The following is a 14898-nucleotide window of genomic DNA, read 5'->3' as shown; positions in this document are numbered from 1 at the left end:
ATTGGGCAGGGGCTCTGTGCCACGGGGCAGGGGCGGAGCGGCAGGGCTGGGGGCGAAGTGCTGTGTGTGGTGGGGGGGCTGGGGGGGGCTCTGTGCCATTGGGCAGGGGGCTCTGTGCCACGGGGCAGGGGGCGGAGCGGCAGGGCTGGGGCGAAGTGCTGTGTGTGGTGGGGGGGCTGGGGGGGGCTCTGTGCCATTGGGCAGGGGGCTCTGTGCCACGGGGCAGGGGGCGGAGCGGCAGGGCTGGGGCGAAGTGCTGTGTGTGGTGGGGGGCAGGGCAGGGGGCGGAGCGGCTGGGCAGGGGGCAGGGCAGGGGGCAGTGGGGTGACGGTCCCCCCCCCCCTCAGGTGAACCCCCCGGGGGTGCTGGCCCTGCTGGACGAGGAGTGCTGGTTCCCCAAAGCCACCGACAAGAGCTTTGTGGAGAAGGTGATCCAGGAGCAGGGGGGGCACCCCAAGTTCCAGAAACCCCGGCAGCTGCGCGACAAGGCCGACTTCTGCATCCTGCACTACGCCGGCAAGGTGTGTGTGTGTGTGTGTGTGTGTCCCTGCTCGGGGGCCCGGGCCTCTGTGTGTGTGTGTGTGTGTGTGTCTCTGCTCGGGGACCCGGGCCTGTGTGTGTGTGTGTCTGTGTGTGTGTGTGTCCCTGCTCGGGGGCCCGGGCCTGTGTGTGTGTGTGTGTGTGTCCCTGCTCGGGGGCCCGGGCCTGTGTGTGTGTGTGTGTGTGTGTGTGTGTGTGTGTGTGTGTGTGTCCCTGCTTGGGGGCCCGGGCCTGTGTGTGTGTGTGTGTGTGTGTGTGTCCCTGCTCGGGGGCCCGGGCCTGTGTGTGTGTGTGTATATGTGTGTGTGTGTTTGTGTGTCTCTCTCTCTCTGCTGGGGGGAATGGTGGGGCGGGCCCTGCTCTGTGTGTGTGTGTGTGTGTGTGTGTGTGTGTGTGTGTGTGTGTGTCCCTGCTGGGGGGGCGGGGGAGGGTCGGGCCCTGCTCCGTGTGTGTGTGTGTGTGTGTGTGTGTGTGTGTTGCCCTCTAGTGGACAGTCCCTTAAGTTCAGTGGCAGACCTAGTTTTCCCATAATAACCCAATTCACTCAGATGGCCCCAGGCTAGCTCAGTGTCATGCTGCCCCCTCCCCTCCAGGGCCGGGGAGAGAACCCAGGCGTCCTGGCTCCCAGCTCCCCTTCCCCTACTCTACCCACCAGACGCCCCTCCCCTCCCAGGGCTGGGGAGAGAACCCAGGCGTCCTGGCTCCCATTCGCTGTGTGTCCTCCTGCTCAGTTTACTCCCCCAGTCCTGTTCCCCTCCCCCGCTGTGGTTTTAAACCCTCCAGGTTGTCAAGTGTCAGGGAGTCCCACAGCCCCAGCTGTGGGGGCTGGGGTGCCCCCCCTGACCCATGCCCCCCCCCGGCAGGTGGATTACAAGGCGGACGAGTGGCTGATGAAGAACATGGACCCGCTGAACGACAACGTGGCCACCCTGCTGCACCAGAGCACAGAGCGCTTCACCGCCGAGCTCTGGAAGGACGGTAGGGTGGGGGGGGCGGTGGCGGGCCGGGGAGGGGGCTGGAGATGGGGTTGGAGGGGAAAACCCTCCCTCCCCCCCCGGAGCCACGGTCCGCGCCCTTCCTCGCCTGCCTCAGCCACCACAGCTCCCTGCACCCCCCGGCCCCCCACGGGCAGCCCCAGGCAATGCCCCCCACAGACCCCCCCGGCACAGCACCTCTGTGCACCCCCGGCCCCCCACAGACCCCCCCTGGCACAGCACCTCTGTGTACCCCCCAAGTCCCCCACAGACCCCAGGCACAGCACCTCTGTGCACCCCGGCCCCCACAGACCCCCAGGCACAGCACCTCTGTGCACCCCCAGTCCCCACCGACCCCCGCCCGGCACAGCACCTCTGTGCACCCCGGCCCCCACAGACCCTCCCCAGGCACAGCACCTCTGTGCACCCCCAGACTCCCAGGCACAGCACCTCTGTGCACACCCCATCCCCACAGAACCCCCAGGCACAGCACCTCTGTGCACCCCCGGCCCCCAGCCCCCAGGCACAGCACCTCTGTGCACCCCGCCCCACAGACCCTCCCCAGGCACAGCACCTCTGTGCACCCCAGCCCCACAACCTCCCCGGCACAGCACCTCTGTGCATCCCTGCCCCAGACCCCTCCCCAGGCACAGCACCTCTGTGCATCCCCGGCCCCACAGACCCTCCCCGCACAGCACCTCTGTGCACCCCGGCCCCCACAGACAGCCCCAGCCACTGGCCCTTGTGCCCCACCCCGCCAGCCGCCAGCCACTGGCCCCCACCTGTCCCCACACTCACTCCCCAGGAATCAGGTGACTCAAAGCAAAGCCCACTGCAAATAACTGGGGGGGGTCACTAGCACCCCTGGCACCTGACCCCTCCTCCCGTGACCTCTGTGACCCCCAGTAACATCCACTAATTCGTGACCTCTCCTCCAGCCCCGGCAATCTGGCCTCAGGGCCCCGGGGGCTGCTGGGATGGCTCCCCACACGATGATTTCCCCATTAACCCCTTCGGTGCTGTAACTAACTGCCTCTCGCTGTTCTGCTGTGTTCTCTGCCCTGCGGGCCTGGCCCCCTCTGTCCTTGATCTCTCTGTCCCTCCGTCTGTCCTTGATCTCTCTGTCTGTCTTTCTTACCCCCCCCCCCACCTTCCTTCCCCCGCCCCGCGTCGGCCTCTCCAGAGATCGGGAACATCCAGAAGGTTTATTTCTTTGACAGCTACGCCGGGGTGTCCCCAGGCCAAGGTGAAAGTACGTCCACGTTCTCCCCCCCTCACCCCCCCTCACATCGCCCACCCCGCTCACATCACACCCCCAGCCTGGGCTGCCCTCCCCCCGCTAAGATCCCCGCCTCGCCGCCATGGCTGAGCCCCAGGGAGGGGGATCAGGGGCCCGTCTAGCCAGACCCCCTCTCCCACCAGGCAGCGGCCCCCCCGCCGGCCCTTTGTCAGGTCAGCGGGGGGGGGGGGGGCAGGAGAAGGACCGTTCCTCTGTCACCCCTTGGCTCATCTGTCTGCATCCTCCATCCATTCAGGGCCCGCTACAGCGGGGGGAGCTGTCGGGCGCTGGCTGGGGAGGGGGGACTCCCCGCTACCCCAGCCCCACCTCTCCCAGCGGGGGGCGCTGTGGGGCACTGGCTGTTGGGGGGGTCTCCCCGCTACCCCAGCCCCACCTCTCCCAGCGGGGGGCGCTGTGGGGCGCTGGCTTGGGGGGGGTCTCCCCACTCTCCCAGCGGGGGGCGCTGTGGGGCGCTGGCTTGGGGGGGGTCTCCCCACTCTCCCAGCGGGGGGCGCTGTGGGGCCCTGGCTGGGGGTGGGGTCTCCCCACTATCCCAGCTTCACCTCTCCCAGCAGGGGGCGCTGTGGGGCACTGGCTGGGGGGGGGCTTCCCCCTTACCCCAGCCCCACCTCTCCCAGCGGGGGGCACTGTGGGGTCTGGCTGTTGGGGGTCTCCCCACTCTCCCAGCGGGGGCCACTGTGGGGTCTGGCTGTTGGGGGGGTCTCCCCACTCTCCCAGCGGGGGGTGCTGTGGGGTCTGGCTCTTGGGGGTCTCCCCACTCTCCCAGCGGGGGGCGCTGTGGGTCTGGCTCTTGGGGTCTCCCACTCTCCCAGCGGGCGCTGTGGGCGCTGGCTGTTGGGGTCTCCCACTCGCCCAGTGGGGGGCGCTGTGGGGCGCTGGCTGTTGGGGGTCTCCCCACTCTCCCAGCGGGGGGCGCTGTGGGGTCTGGCTGTTGGGGGTCTCCCCACTCTCCCAAAGGGGGGCACTGTGGGGTCTGGCTCTTGGGGGTCTCCCCACTCTCCCAGCGGGGGGCGCTGTGGGGTCTGGCTGTTGGGGGTCTCCCCACTCTCCCAGCGGGGGCGCTGTGGGGCACTGGCTCAGGGGGTTCCCCACTCTCCCAGCGGGGGGCGCTGTGGGGTCTGGCTCTTGGGGGTCTCCCCACTCTCCCAGCGGGGCGCTGTGGGCGCTGCTTGGGGTCTCCCACTCTCCCAGCGGGGTGCGCTGTGGGGTCTGGCTCTTGGGGGTCTCCCCACTCTCCCAGCGGGGGGCGCTGTGGGGCGCTGGCTGTTGGGGGTCTCCCCACTCTCCCAGCGGGGGGCGCTGTGGGGCGCTGCTTGGGGGGGGTCTCCCCACTCTCCCAGCGGGGGGCGCTGTGGGTCTCCCCACTCTCCCAGCGGGGGGCACTGTGGGGCGCTGGCTGTTGGGGGTCTCCCCACTCTCCCAGTGGGGGGCGCTGTGGGGCGCTGGCTTGGGGGGGGTCTCCCCACTCTCCCAGCGGGGGGCGCTGTGGGGCGCTGCTTGGGGGGGTCTCCCCACTCTCCCAGTGGGGGGCGCTGTGGGGCGCTGGCTCTTGGGGGTCTCCCCACTCTCCCAGCGGGGGGCGCTGTGGGGCACTGGCTGTTGGGGGGGTCTCCCCACTCTCCCAGCGGGGGGCGCTGTGGGGTCTGGCTGTTGGGGGTCTCCCCACTCTCCCAGCGGGGGGCGCTGTGGGGCGCTGCTTGGGGAGTGTGTTCCCGGCTGACCCCGCCCCCTCGCCCGCAGTGGACCGGATCGTGGGCCTGGACCAGGTGAGCGGCATGGGGGACGTGGCTTTCGGGGCCTCCTACAAGACCAGGAAGGGGATGTTCCGCACCGTGGGGCAGCTCTACAAGGAGTCGCTGGCCAAGCTCATGGCCACTCTGCGCAACACCAACCCCAACTTCGTGCGCTGCATCATCCCCAACCACGAGAAGCGGGTGAGCCCTGGTGCCAGCCGGGCGTGCGAGGGGGCACAAGGGGAAGGGCCAGTTGCCCCGCCAGGGTGGGGCGTGGCACTTGTGGGGAAGCGAGAACAGCAGTGGGAGCAAGGGGGCCGAATCGGGCAAGCGGGGGCAGGGGACCTGCCGTGCAAGAGCAAGGGGGAGTGTGCAAAGCTCGTGAGCGGCATTGTTCGTGCAGGGGCGTGGGAATGGCTGTGCAGGAGTGAGTGGGAACGCGCACAATTGTGCAAGGGGCATTGTGCACGTGGGGAAACGTGACCAGCTGTGTGACACTGAGTGTGCAAAACCGTGCAAGAGCAGTGTGTGGGGACGTGTGAACTGAGTGTGAGAGTGCGGTCTGTGTGTGTGCAAAGCTGGGTGAGCACCATTGTCCCGGCAGGTGAGACTGAATGGCCGTGTGAGCACAAACTTGTGCAAGTGTCATAGTGCACAGGAGTTCACATTTCCCCCCCCCACAAGAGCGAATGTGAATGTGCACATGTGGCATCGTTCATAGAGGGCAGTGTGACCTGCCATGGAAGAGCAAGTGTGTGCGTGCAAAACAGTGTGTCATTGTTCATGCAGGGGCATGTGAATGGCCGTGCGGGTGTGAGTGTGAAAAACGCGAGTGCCAATTTCATGCACGGAGTGTGACTGGCTGTGTGAGAGTGAGTGTGAGCACAAAGTCATGCAGTCGCCATTGTGCCTGTGAGGAAATGTGAACTGTGGTGAGAGCGCTAATGTGTGTGTTGTTGCATTGTTCATGTGCGGCAGTGCAAACTAGTGTGCAAGACTGAGTGTGAGTGTGCAAAACCATGCAAGCACTGTCAGCATGTGGAGAATTGTGAACCATCATGTGAGAGCAAGTGTGCAAAACTGGGTGAGCTCTAGTGTCCCTGCAGGGGAGGGTGAATGGTTGTGCAAGAGCAAGAGTGCATGCACAATTGTGCAAGTGCCATTGTGTGTGCAGGGAAATGTGAACCTCTGTGACATTGTCCTTGCTGGGCAGTGTGACTTGCCATGCAAGAGCAAGTGTGAGTGTGCAAAGCTTTGTGAACACCATCAGCGTATGCAGAAGTGTGAACAGCCAGGTGAGAATGAGTGTGCAAAACAGTGCAAGCACCATTGCTCATACATGGAATTGTGAACAGCTGTGCAAAAGCAATTGAGCGTGCAAAAATTGTGCAAGTGCTTTCAATATGGGGAGAAGTGTGAACAGCTGTGAGATATAAAGTGTGAGTGCAAAACTGTGCAAGCACCATCAGCCTCCGAGGAAGTGTGTGTTGCGGTGAGAGCGAGTGCGTGTGCACACATACGAAGGTGTTCGTGCCCTTGCTGGGTGTGCACCACTCCCCATGTATCCTCACCTGCACACACACACACACACACACGAGTGAAGGAGCATGTGTCCCCGTGAGAGCCAGTGTCAGCCGTTGTGCACAAGGGAGGGTGTGCGAGGGTGAGCTGGCGAAGGGGCTTCTGCAGGGCTGGCACCAGTGTGCCGTGGGTGTGTGTGGAAGTGTGAAGGGACAAAGAGCAGCGAGCGTGAGCATTGCCGAGGGCTCGTGGTGCCAGCCTGGGGTGGGCAGCTGCCCTGCTTCGTGTGCACGGCTGCAGCCTGCGTTGGCGCGGTGCCCCTGGGCGGCGAGGGGCAGTGTGGGTGCGAGGGGCCAGGAGCTGTGGCGTGCCAGCCCTGGTGCGCCGCACGAGTGCCCCCCCGCCCCTCCGCTTCCCTGAGCTCTGACGTTCCCTCCTGCAGGCCGGGAAGCTGGAGCCCCACCTGGTGCTGGACCAGCTGCGCTGCAACGGGGTGCTGGAGGGCATCCGCATCTGCCGCCAGGGCTTCCCCAACCGCATCATCTTCCAGGAGTTCCGCCAGAGGTACCCCCCGGGCCCATCTACCCTGGTATCCCGCCTCCCTCATCCACCCCGGGCCCATCTACCCTGGTATCCCGCCTCCCCCATCCACCCCGGGCCCATCTACCCTGGTATCCCACCTCTCCTGGGCCCATCTACCCTGGTATCCCGCCTCCCCCATCCACCTCGGGCCCATCTACCCTGTTATCCCGCCTCCCGCATCCATCCCGGGCCCATCTACCCTGGTATCCCGCCTCCCCCATCCACCCCGGGCCCATCTGCCCTGGTATTCCGCCTCCCCCATCCACCCCGAGCCCATCTACCCTGGTATCCCACCTCTCCCGGGCCCATCTACCCTGGTATCCCGCCTCCCCCATCCACCCCGGGCCCATCTGCCCAGGTATCCCGCCGCCCCCATCCCCCCCGGGCCCATCTACCCAGGTATCCCGCCTCTCCCATCCACCCCGGGCCCATCTACCCTGGTATCCCGCCTCCCCCATCCACCCCGAGCCCATCTACCCTGGTATCCCACCTCTCCCGGGCCCATCTACCCCGGTATCCCGACTCCCCCAGGCCCATCTAACCCTGGTATCCCGCCTCCCCCGGGCCCACCTACCCTGGTATCCCGCCTCCCCCATCCACCCCAGGCCCATCTACCCCGGTATCCCGACTCCCCTGGCCCCTGGGCCCATCTACCCCGGTATCCCGCCAGTGGCTGGTCTGGACGGGCATGGGGGGGAAGGGGCTGTGTGACCTCTGACCCCTGTTCTCCCCTCCCCCCTGCAGGTACGAGATCCTGACCTCCAACGCCATCCCCAAGGGCTTCATGGACGGGAAACAGGCCTGCGAGCGCATGGTATGGGCTGGGGCAGGGGGCGGGGCCTGTCCAGGGGGAGGGGCTCTGAGAGCCAGACCCCACCCACCCTGGGGATTGGCCCCCACACTGGGAGCAACCCAGACTCAGGGTGGGGTCAGCAGTGGGAGGCAGTGGGGCTGGGACCCCCAACCTCGAGTCTCCTGCCCCCAGCACCTGCTCCGGGGGGGGTCCCTCGCCCCACCCCCCTCATTGCCACCGCCCCCCACTCCCCAGCCATCCCCCCATCCCCCTCCCCCTCCCCCCACTTTCCAGCCACCCCCAAACCACCAACCAGGCATCCCCTCCCCCTCCTCATCGCCATCCCCATCCACCTCCCCATCCCCGAGCCACCCCTCCCCACCTTCCAGCCATCCCCACCCATCCCCACCTTCCAGCCACCCCAATCCACCAACCAGGCATCCCCTACCCATCCCCTCATCGCCATCCCCATCCACCTCCCCCTCCACCAGCCACCCCTCCCCCCCCTTCCAGCCTTCCCACCACCCATCCCTCCTCCCACTCCCCCCTCCACCTCCCCAGCCCCCCTCCCCAGCCATCCTCCCCCCCCCTTCCAGCCACCCCCAATCCACCAACCAGGCATCCCCTCAGACCCCATCACACCCCAGCCCCATCACACCCACCCCTCAGCCACCCCCATCCCTGCCTCCCTGTCCCCCTCCACCCGTCCATTGCTCCATCCCCTTCGTCCCCCGAAACCTCCATCCCACCCTGAGGACTTTGCCCTGCTGGGGCGGCTGCTGCCTGGGGAGGACCCCGGCTCCCCCTCCCCCGCTCACCCCCCCTCGCTCCCCCTGCCCCCGATCAAGGCCCTGGAGCTTGACGCCCACTTGTAACGCAACGGCCACAGCAAGATTTTATTACGGGCGGGGGTGCTGGCCCACCTGGAGGAGGAGCGGGACCTCAAGATCACCGACATCATCGTCTCCTTCCAGGCCGCCGCGCGCGGGTACCTGGCCCGCAAGTGAGTGCCGGGGGGGGCATGTGTGCAGCTCTGGGGGGGAGCGCGGGGCCAGGGCAATACCCACCGCTGGGAGCGAACAGGGGTCGGGGGGCTGGTGGGTGGGCAGGGCCCCACTTCCCAGGGCTGTGAAGGGAAAGGTCCTGGCTCCCAGCTCCCCTGCTCTGACCACTAGATCCTAGTCCCCTCCCGGAGCAGGGAGAGAACCCAGGAGTCCTGGCTCCCAGTTCCCTGCTCTAACCACTAGACCCCACTCCCCTTCCAGAGCCAGGGAAAGAACCCAGGAGTCCTGGCTCCCAGCCCCTCACCCCACTAGACCCCACTCCCCCCCCAGAGCCAGGGAGAGAACCCAGGAGTCCTGGCTCCCAGTTCCCTGCTCTAACCACTAGACCCCACTCCCCTCCCAGAGCCAGGGAGAGAACCCAGGAGTCCTGGCTCCCAGCCCCCCTGCTCTAACCACTAGCCTCCACTCCCCTTCTGGAGCCGGGGATAGAACCCAGGCGTCCTGGCTCCCAGCCCCTCACCCCACTAGCCCCCACTCCCCTCCCGGAGCGAGGCGAGAACCCAGGCGTCCGGGCTGACGGGCTGCCCCCCCCCCCCCCCGCAGGGCGTTCATGAAGAAGCAGCAGCAGCTGAGCGCCCTTCGGGTGATGCAGCGGAACTGCGCCGCCTACCTCAAGCTGCGCCACTGGCAGTGGTGGCGCCTCTTCACCAAGGTAGGGGCTGGGCGGGGCTGAGCGCTGGGGGCGGGGGATAATGGGTGTGGGAGGGGCCCTGAGTTTGTATTAGCTGGGGGGGCGCAGGCCCCGGGGAGGGAGGGTGGGGATGTGGGGGTGGGGCACAGGCCCTGGGGAAGGGGGGGTGGGGATGTGGGGGTGGGAGGGTGCAGGCCCCAGGGGGGCGGGGCTGGGGACGTCGGGGTGGGGGGTCCGGAGCCAGGCTGGGGGCAGGGGTGGGGAGCCGGGATCCAAGGCCGGGGGTCAGGGTGTTTGCGTGGGGGGGGTCTGGACTCACCCCCCATTGACCCCTCCCCGCAGGTGAAGCCGCTGCTGCAGGTGACGCGGCAGGACGAAGTGATGCAGGCCAAGGCCGTGGAGCTGCAGAAGGTGCAGGATCAACACGTGAAAACCGAGAGCGAGCTCAGGGAGCTGGAGAGCAAGTACCAGCAGGTGAGGTGTGGGGGAGCGAGGGACCAGGAAGGGGCCCGACTCCTGCCCCCCGCTCCCCGCCCAGAGCCGGGGAGAGAACCCAGGAGTCCTGGCTCCAGCCCCCCTGCTCTAACCATTCAACCTCACTCCCCTCTGGGACCTGAGGTTAGAACCCAGGAGTCCTGGGTCCCAACCCCCCCAGTCCACTAGCCCCCCACACCCCAGGAGCTGGGGATAGAACCCAGGAGTCTTGGCTCCAAGCCTCCCCACCCCGCTCTAAGCACTACCCCCCACTTCCCTCTAGGAGTTGAGAATGGAACCCAGGAGTCCTGCTTCCCAGCCCACTAACCCCACTCCCCTCTCAGAGCCGGGGAGAGAACCCAGGAGTCCTGGCTCCCAGCCCGCCCCCGCCCCCCCCCGGGAGCCGGGTGAGAACCCAGGAGTCCTGGTTCCCAGCCCCCGTGCTCTAAGCACTAGCACCCCCTCCCCTCTGGGAGCCGGGGCGAGAACCCAGGAGTCCTGGTTCCCAGCCCCCGTGCTCTAAGCACTAGCCCCCCCTCCCCTCTGGGAGCCGGGGCGAGAACCCAGGAGTCCTGGCTCCCAGCGCACTAGCTCGCCGTGCCCCGCAGCTGGCGGAGGAGAAGGCGATCCTGGCGGAGCAGCTGCAGGCGGAGACGGAGCTGTTCGCCGAGGCGGAGGAGCTGCGGGCGCGCCTGGCCACCAAGAAGCAGGAGCTGGAGGAGATCCTGCACGAGCTGGAGGGGCGGGTGGAGGAGGAGGAGGAGCGCTGCCAGCAGCTGCACAACGACAAGAAGAAGATGCAGCAGCACATTCAGGTACCAGGGGACGGGGTGGGGACCCCTGATGGTGCCGCGGCCCGAGGGGCACAGCCCAGCTGGCATGTCCGGGCCACCCCATGGGGCTCGGCTGGCATCCCACGTCTTCTCCCAGAGCCAGGAGAGAACCCAGGAGTCCTGGCTCCCAATCCCCCCTGCTCTAACCACTAGGCCCCACTTCCCTCCCGGAGCCAGGGATCGAAACCCGGAGTCCTGGCTCCCAATCCCCCTTGCTCTAACCACTGAACCCAAATCCCCCATCCCAGAGCTTGGAATGGAAACCAGGAGTCCTAGTTCCCAGCCCCCACCCCTGCTCTAACCACTAGGCCCCACTCCCATCCCAGAGCCGGGATCGAGAAGGGGGCCCTCTCCCACCCGTCTTGTGAGGTTGTCCTGCGACTGGCGCCTCTGTCCCCGGGCTGTCTTGGGAGGGAGCTGCCCCTACTGCCAGCCAGCCCCGCACCCTACAGCCCTCCACGGGTGCCCACCCCCCTGAGCCCCGCGCCCCCCGTCCTCTGCCACTGGCCGTCCCCCTGAGCCCCACCGACGGCCAGCCCCAGCCCGCTGACATCCCGCTGCCCCCCAGGACATGGAGGAGCAGCTGGAGGAAGAGGAGGCGGCTCGGCAGAAGCTGCAGCTGGAGAAGGTGACCACGGAGTCCAAGATGAAGAAGATGGAGGAGGATTTGCTCCTGCTGGAGGACCAGAACTCCAAGCTGCACAAGGTGAGGGGGCCCCGGGCTGTGTGCCCCGCATGCTGGGGAGGGGAGTCCGGTCCCCACTGCCCAGTCCACCCTTTGCGCCCCCTCCCTGTGGGGCTCTGTGCCCCCTTGCCAGCCCCCATGGTTGGGTTCTTCATGGGGGTGGGAGGAGATGCTCCTGGGTCTGTGTGTTTTAGCCTCAGTTTGGATCCTGTTCTCACTCTGGATCGGAATGTGGGTTTGAGCCCAAACTGAGATGTGAATTGTGATCCAAATGTGACTCTGGATCTTAATTGGGAGCTGAGTTTTTCGTGACACCTAGAATGGAGTCTGAATCTGGTTCGGACTCTGGCTCTTAATCTCCTGCTGACTTGGAATCCGGATCTGACTCTGGATCTGAATTTTAATCCAAATATTCGCCAATTGTTAATCTGGATCTGAATTTTAATCTAAACCTACATTTGAATCCTAATCTAGATTTGAATCCAGATCATATTATTCTGGATCTGGATTTTAATCTCACTTTGAATCTGGATATTAATTTGACTCTGGATCTGAATTTGAATCCAGACGTACACTAAATCTTAATCTGAATTTGGATCTTAATCTCATTCCAAATCTGAATTTTAATTCAAACCTGTATATTAATCTTAATCTAAATTTGAGTCCACATTTTAATTGCCCCTTAAATCTGGCTCTTAATTTCACACTGAATCTGACTCTTGAGCTGAATTTGAATCCAAATATACACTGGATCTTAATGCAGATCTGGATCTTAATTTCACTTTAAACCTGGATCTTGATCTGAATCACAGTGCACTCTTGAATCTGGATTTTAATCTTAATCTGACCCTTAGTTGCAGTTTTGATCCTAATCTGAATTATAGTCCACACTTAAATCTGATTTAAGATCCAGAACAGGGTCTGTATCTGAATTTGAATCTAAATCTAATTTTCTGATCCTGATCTGGCACTGGTTTTGATCCAAATCTGGATCCAGATCTCATGTAGGTGCAAGATGTGAATGCATCTGAATCCAAGCCTGGATGGGGATTTTACAAATCCCCATCTGACCCCTAATCTGGATACGAATTGGAATTAGAGCCCAAACTCTCAACCGATTCGAAGTCTAGTTCTGAACCCAAATCCGGGATGGTTGAGCTGAACCGTGATCCAGATCAGGACCTCGCCAGCTGGGGTGTGACCCAGAGCTGAAGCCGGCTCTGTGCCGTGATCTGAATCGCAGTCAGAATCGGCGTTTCCGTACCCGTTCGGATCTGAATCCGGATCCAGCCGCGAAGCGTCCCCCCCGAACCCGCCCGCGCCCTAGCTGGAGTCCATCCCCCGTTCCTTTCCCAGCGGGGAGGGTTGGTGGGAGCGGGTGGGTGCCCGGCACGGCCTCACCTCCGCCCCGCGCCCCCCAGGAGCGGAAGCTGATGGAGGAGCGCCTGGCGGAGTTCACCTCGCACATGGCGGAGGAGGAGGAGAAGGTGAAGAGCCTTTCCAAGCTGCGCAACAAATACGAGGCCGTCCTGGCCGACATGGAAGGTGAGGGGGGGGGATGGGGCCCTGGGGGACCCCGGCGTCCGGGTGGGGGAGGCCCTAGCAGCCCTGGCCGGCACGGGGGATGGGGAGATGGGGGGTGCTGACCCCTGGGCGGGCCGAGCGGTGCGTTGGGGGGCAGGGAGTCCCCAGGGGCTGACCCCCCCGCCCCCCCGCAGAGCGGCTGAAGAAGGAGGAGAAGGGGCGCCAGGAGCTGGAGAAGCAGCGACGGCGGCTGGACGGGGAGACGAGCGACCTGCAGGAGCAGCTGCTGGAGCTGCAGCAGCAGCTGGAGGAGCTCCGGGCCCAGCTGGCCCGCAAGGAGGCCGAGCTGCAGGCCGTCCTGGCCAGGTGCCCCCCCCGAACCCCCCTATTCCTCATCCGCCCCCCAGTTTCCCCCATCCCCCGGCCGGGTCTCCCCAGAGATCTGCTCCCGACTCCTGCCTGGGGCCCCAGCCCCCTCCCCAGGATCCCTGCTGCGTCCTCCCGTGGTCAGGGACCCCGCCTGCCCCCAAACCAGGATCCCCGGCCCTGCCCTCCCCACTGGATCCCCTGCCCCGTGCCCCCACCCCACTGGGGTCCCCTGCCAGGTACCTGCTGCTGACCCCCTGCCACCCCTATAGCCACAGACCCCCTGCTGGGCCCCCCCCTGCTGGCTGCCCCCCCCGGGCGCTAACCCGCTCACTCCCCTCCCCCCCCCGCGGTGCTGACCCGCTCTCTTCCCCCCCGCGGTGCTGACCCGCTCTCTCTCCCCCCGCGGGGCTGACCCGCACTCTGACCACCCCCGGTGCTGACCCGCTCCTCCCCCTGCGGTGCTGACCCGCTCTCTCTCCCCACGGTGCTGACCCGCTCCCTCCCCCGCGGTGCTGACCCGCTCTCTCCTCCCCGCGGTGCTGACCCGCTCTCCCCTCCCGCGGTGCTGACCCGCTCTCTGACCTCCCGGTGCTGACCCGCTCTCTGACCTCCCCCCCCCGCGGTGCTGACCCGCTCTCTGCCCCGCAGGCTGGAGGAGGAGTCGGCCCAGAAGAACCAGGTGCTGAAGGCCCTGCGAGAGCTGCAGGCCCAGCTGACGGAGCTGCAGGAGGACCTGGAGACGGAGCGGGCGGCTCGGGCCAAGGCCGAGAAGCAGCGACGGGACCAGGGCGAGGAGCTGGAGGCCCTGAAAACCGAGCTGGAGGATACGCTGGACTCCACCGCCGCCCAGCAGGAGCTCCGGTGCGGTGCCGCCCGCGTCCCCGGGCCTGGCTCGCCTCCCCCCAGAGCCAGCCGCATCTCTGCGCACCTCCCCCAGAGCCGCCCACGTCCCCGGGCCTGGCTCGCCTCCCCCCAGAGCCAGCCGCATCTCGGCGCACCTTCCCCAGAGCCGCCCACGTCCCCGGGCCTGGCTCGCCTCCCCCCAGAGCCAGCCGCATCTCGGCGCACCTTCCCCAGAGCCGCCCGCGTCCCCGGGCCTGGCTCGCCTCACCCCAGAGCCAGCCGCATCGCCGCGCCCCTTCCCCCGAGCCACCAGCGTCCCCGGGCCTGGCTCGCCTCCCCCCAGAGCCAGCCGCATCTCGGCGCACCTTCCCCAGAGCCGCCCGCGGTTCCGGGCCTGGCTCGCCTCCCCCCAGAGCCAGCCGCATCTCGGCGCACCTTCCCCAGAGCCTCCCGCGTCCCCGGGCCTGGCTCGCCTCCCCCCAGAGCCAGCCGCATCTCGGCGCACCTTCCCCAGAGCCGCCCACGGTCCCGGGCCTGGCTTGCCTCCCCCAGAGCCAGCCGCATCTCGACGCACCTTCCCCAGAGCCGCCCGCATCCCCGGGCCTAGGTCGCCTCCCCCCAGAGCCAGCCGCATCTCAGCGCACCTCCCCCAGAGCCGCCTGCGTCCCTGGGCCTGGCTCGCCTCCCCCCAGAGCCAGCCGCATCTCGGCGCACCTCCCCCAGAGCCGCCCGCGTCCCTGGGCCTGGCTTGCCTCCCCCCAGAGCCAGCCGCATCCCCGTGCCCCCTCCCTGGCCTGCGTATCCCTGGGCCTGGCGTGCACCATCCCCTGAGCCCACCTGCCTCCCCCCAGAGCGAGCCGCATCCCTGTGTGCCTGGCCTGTCTACCCCTGGGGCTGGCTGCGTCCCCGGGCCTGGCTCGCCTCCCCCCAGAGCCAGCCGCATCTCGGCGCACCTCCCCCAGAGCCGCCCGCGTCCCCGGGCCTGGCTCGCCTCCCCCCAGAGCCAGCCGCATCTCGGCGCACCTTCCCCAG

At 66.5% G+C, this 14898-nt stretch overlaps 1 protein-coding gene across 1 annotated transcript in view; it reads left to right on the top strand.

The window, feature by feature from the left end:
• Nucleotides 1-14898, top strand: part of LOC120388589 (myosin-10-like) — a 48126-nt gene that overhangs the window by 18812 nt on the left and 14416 nt on the right. Inside the window, 13 exon segments of the mRNA XM_039510508.1 lie at nt 348-521; nt 1404-1518; nt 4555-4748; nt 6511-6632; nt 7395-7463; nt 8285-8446; nt 9051-9159; nt 9481-9612; nt 10221-10427; nt 11014-11151; nt 12552-12675; nt 12849-13020; nt 13672-13884. Of these exon segments, the coding sequence (XP_039366442.1) occupies nt 348-521; nt 1404-1518; nt 4555-4748; nt 6511-6632; nt 7395-7463; nt 8285-8446; nt 9051-9159; nt 9481-9612; nt 10221-10427; nt 11014-11151; nt 12552-12675; nt 12849-13020; nt 13672-13884 (1931 nt within the window).

The sequence above is a fragment of the Mauremys reevesii genome, linkage group 22 (genome assembly GCF_016161935.1).
Source record: "Mauremys reevesii isolate NIE-2019 linkage group 22, ASM1616193v1, whole genome shotgun sequence".
NCBI lineage: Eukaryota > Metazoa > Chordata > Testudines > Geoemydidae > Mauremys > Mauremys reevesii.
Note: the sequence above shows the minus strand (reverse complement) of the source record. Positions and strands in the feature narration are given on the sequence as shown.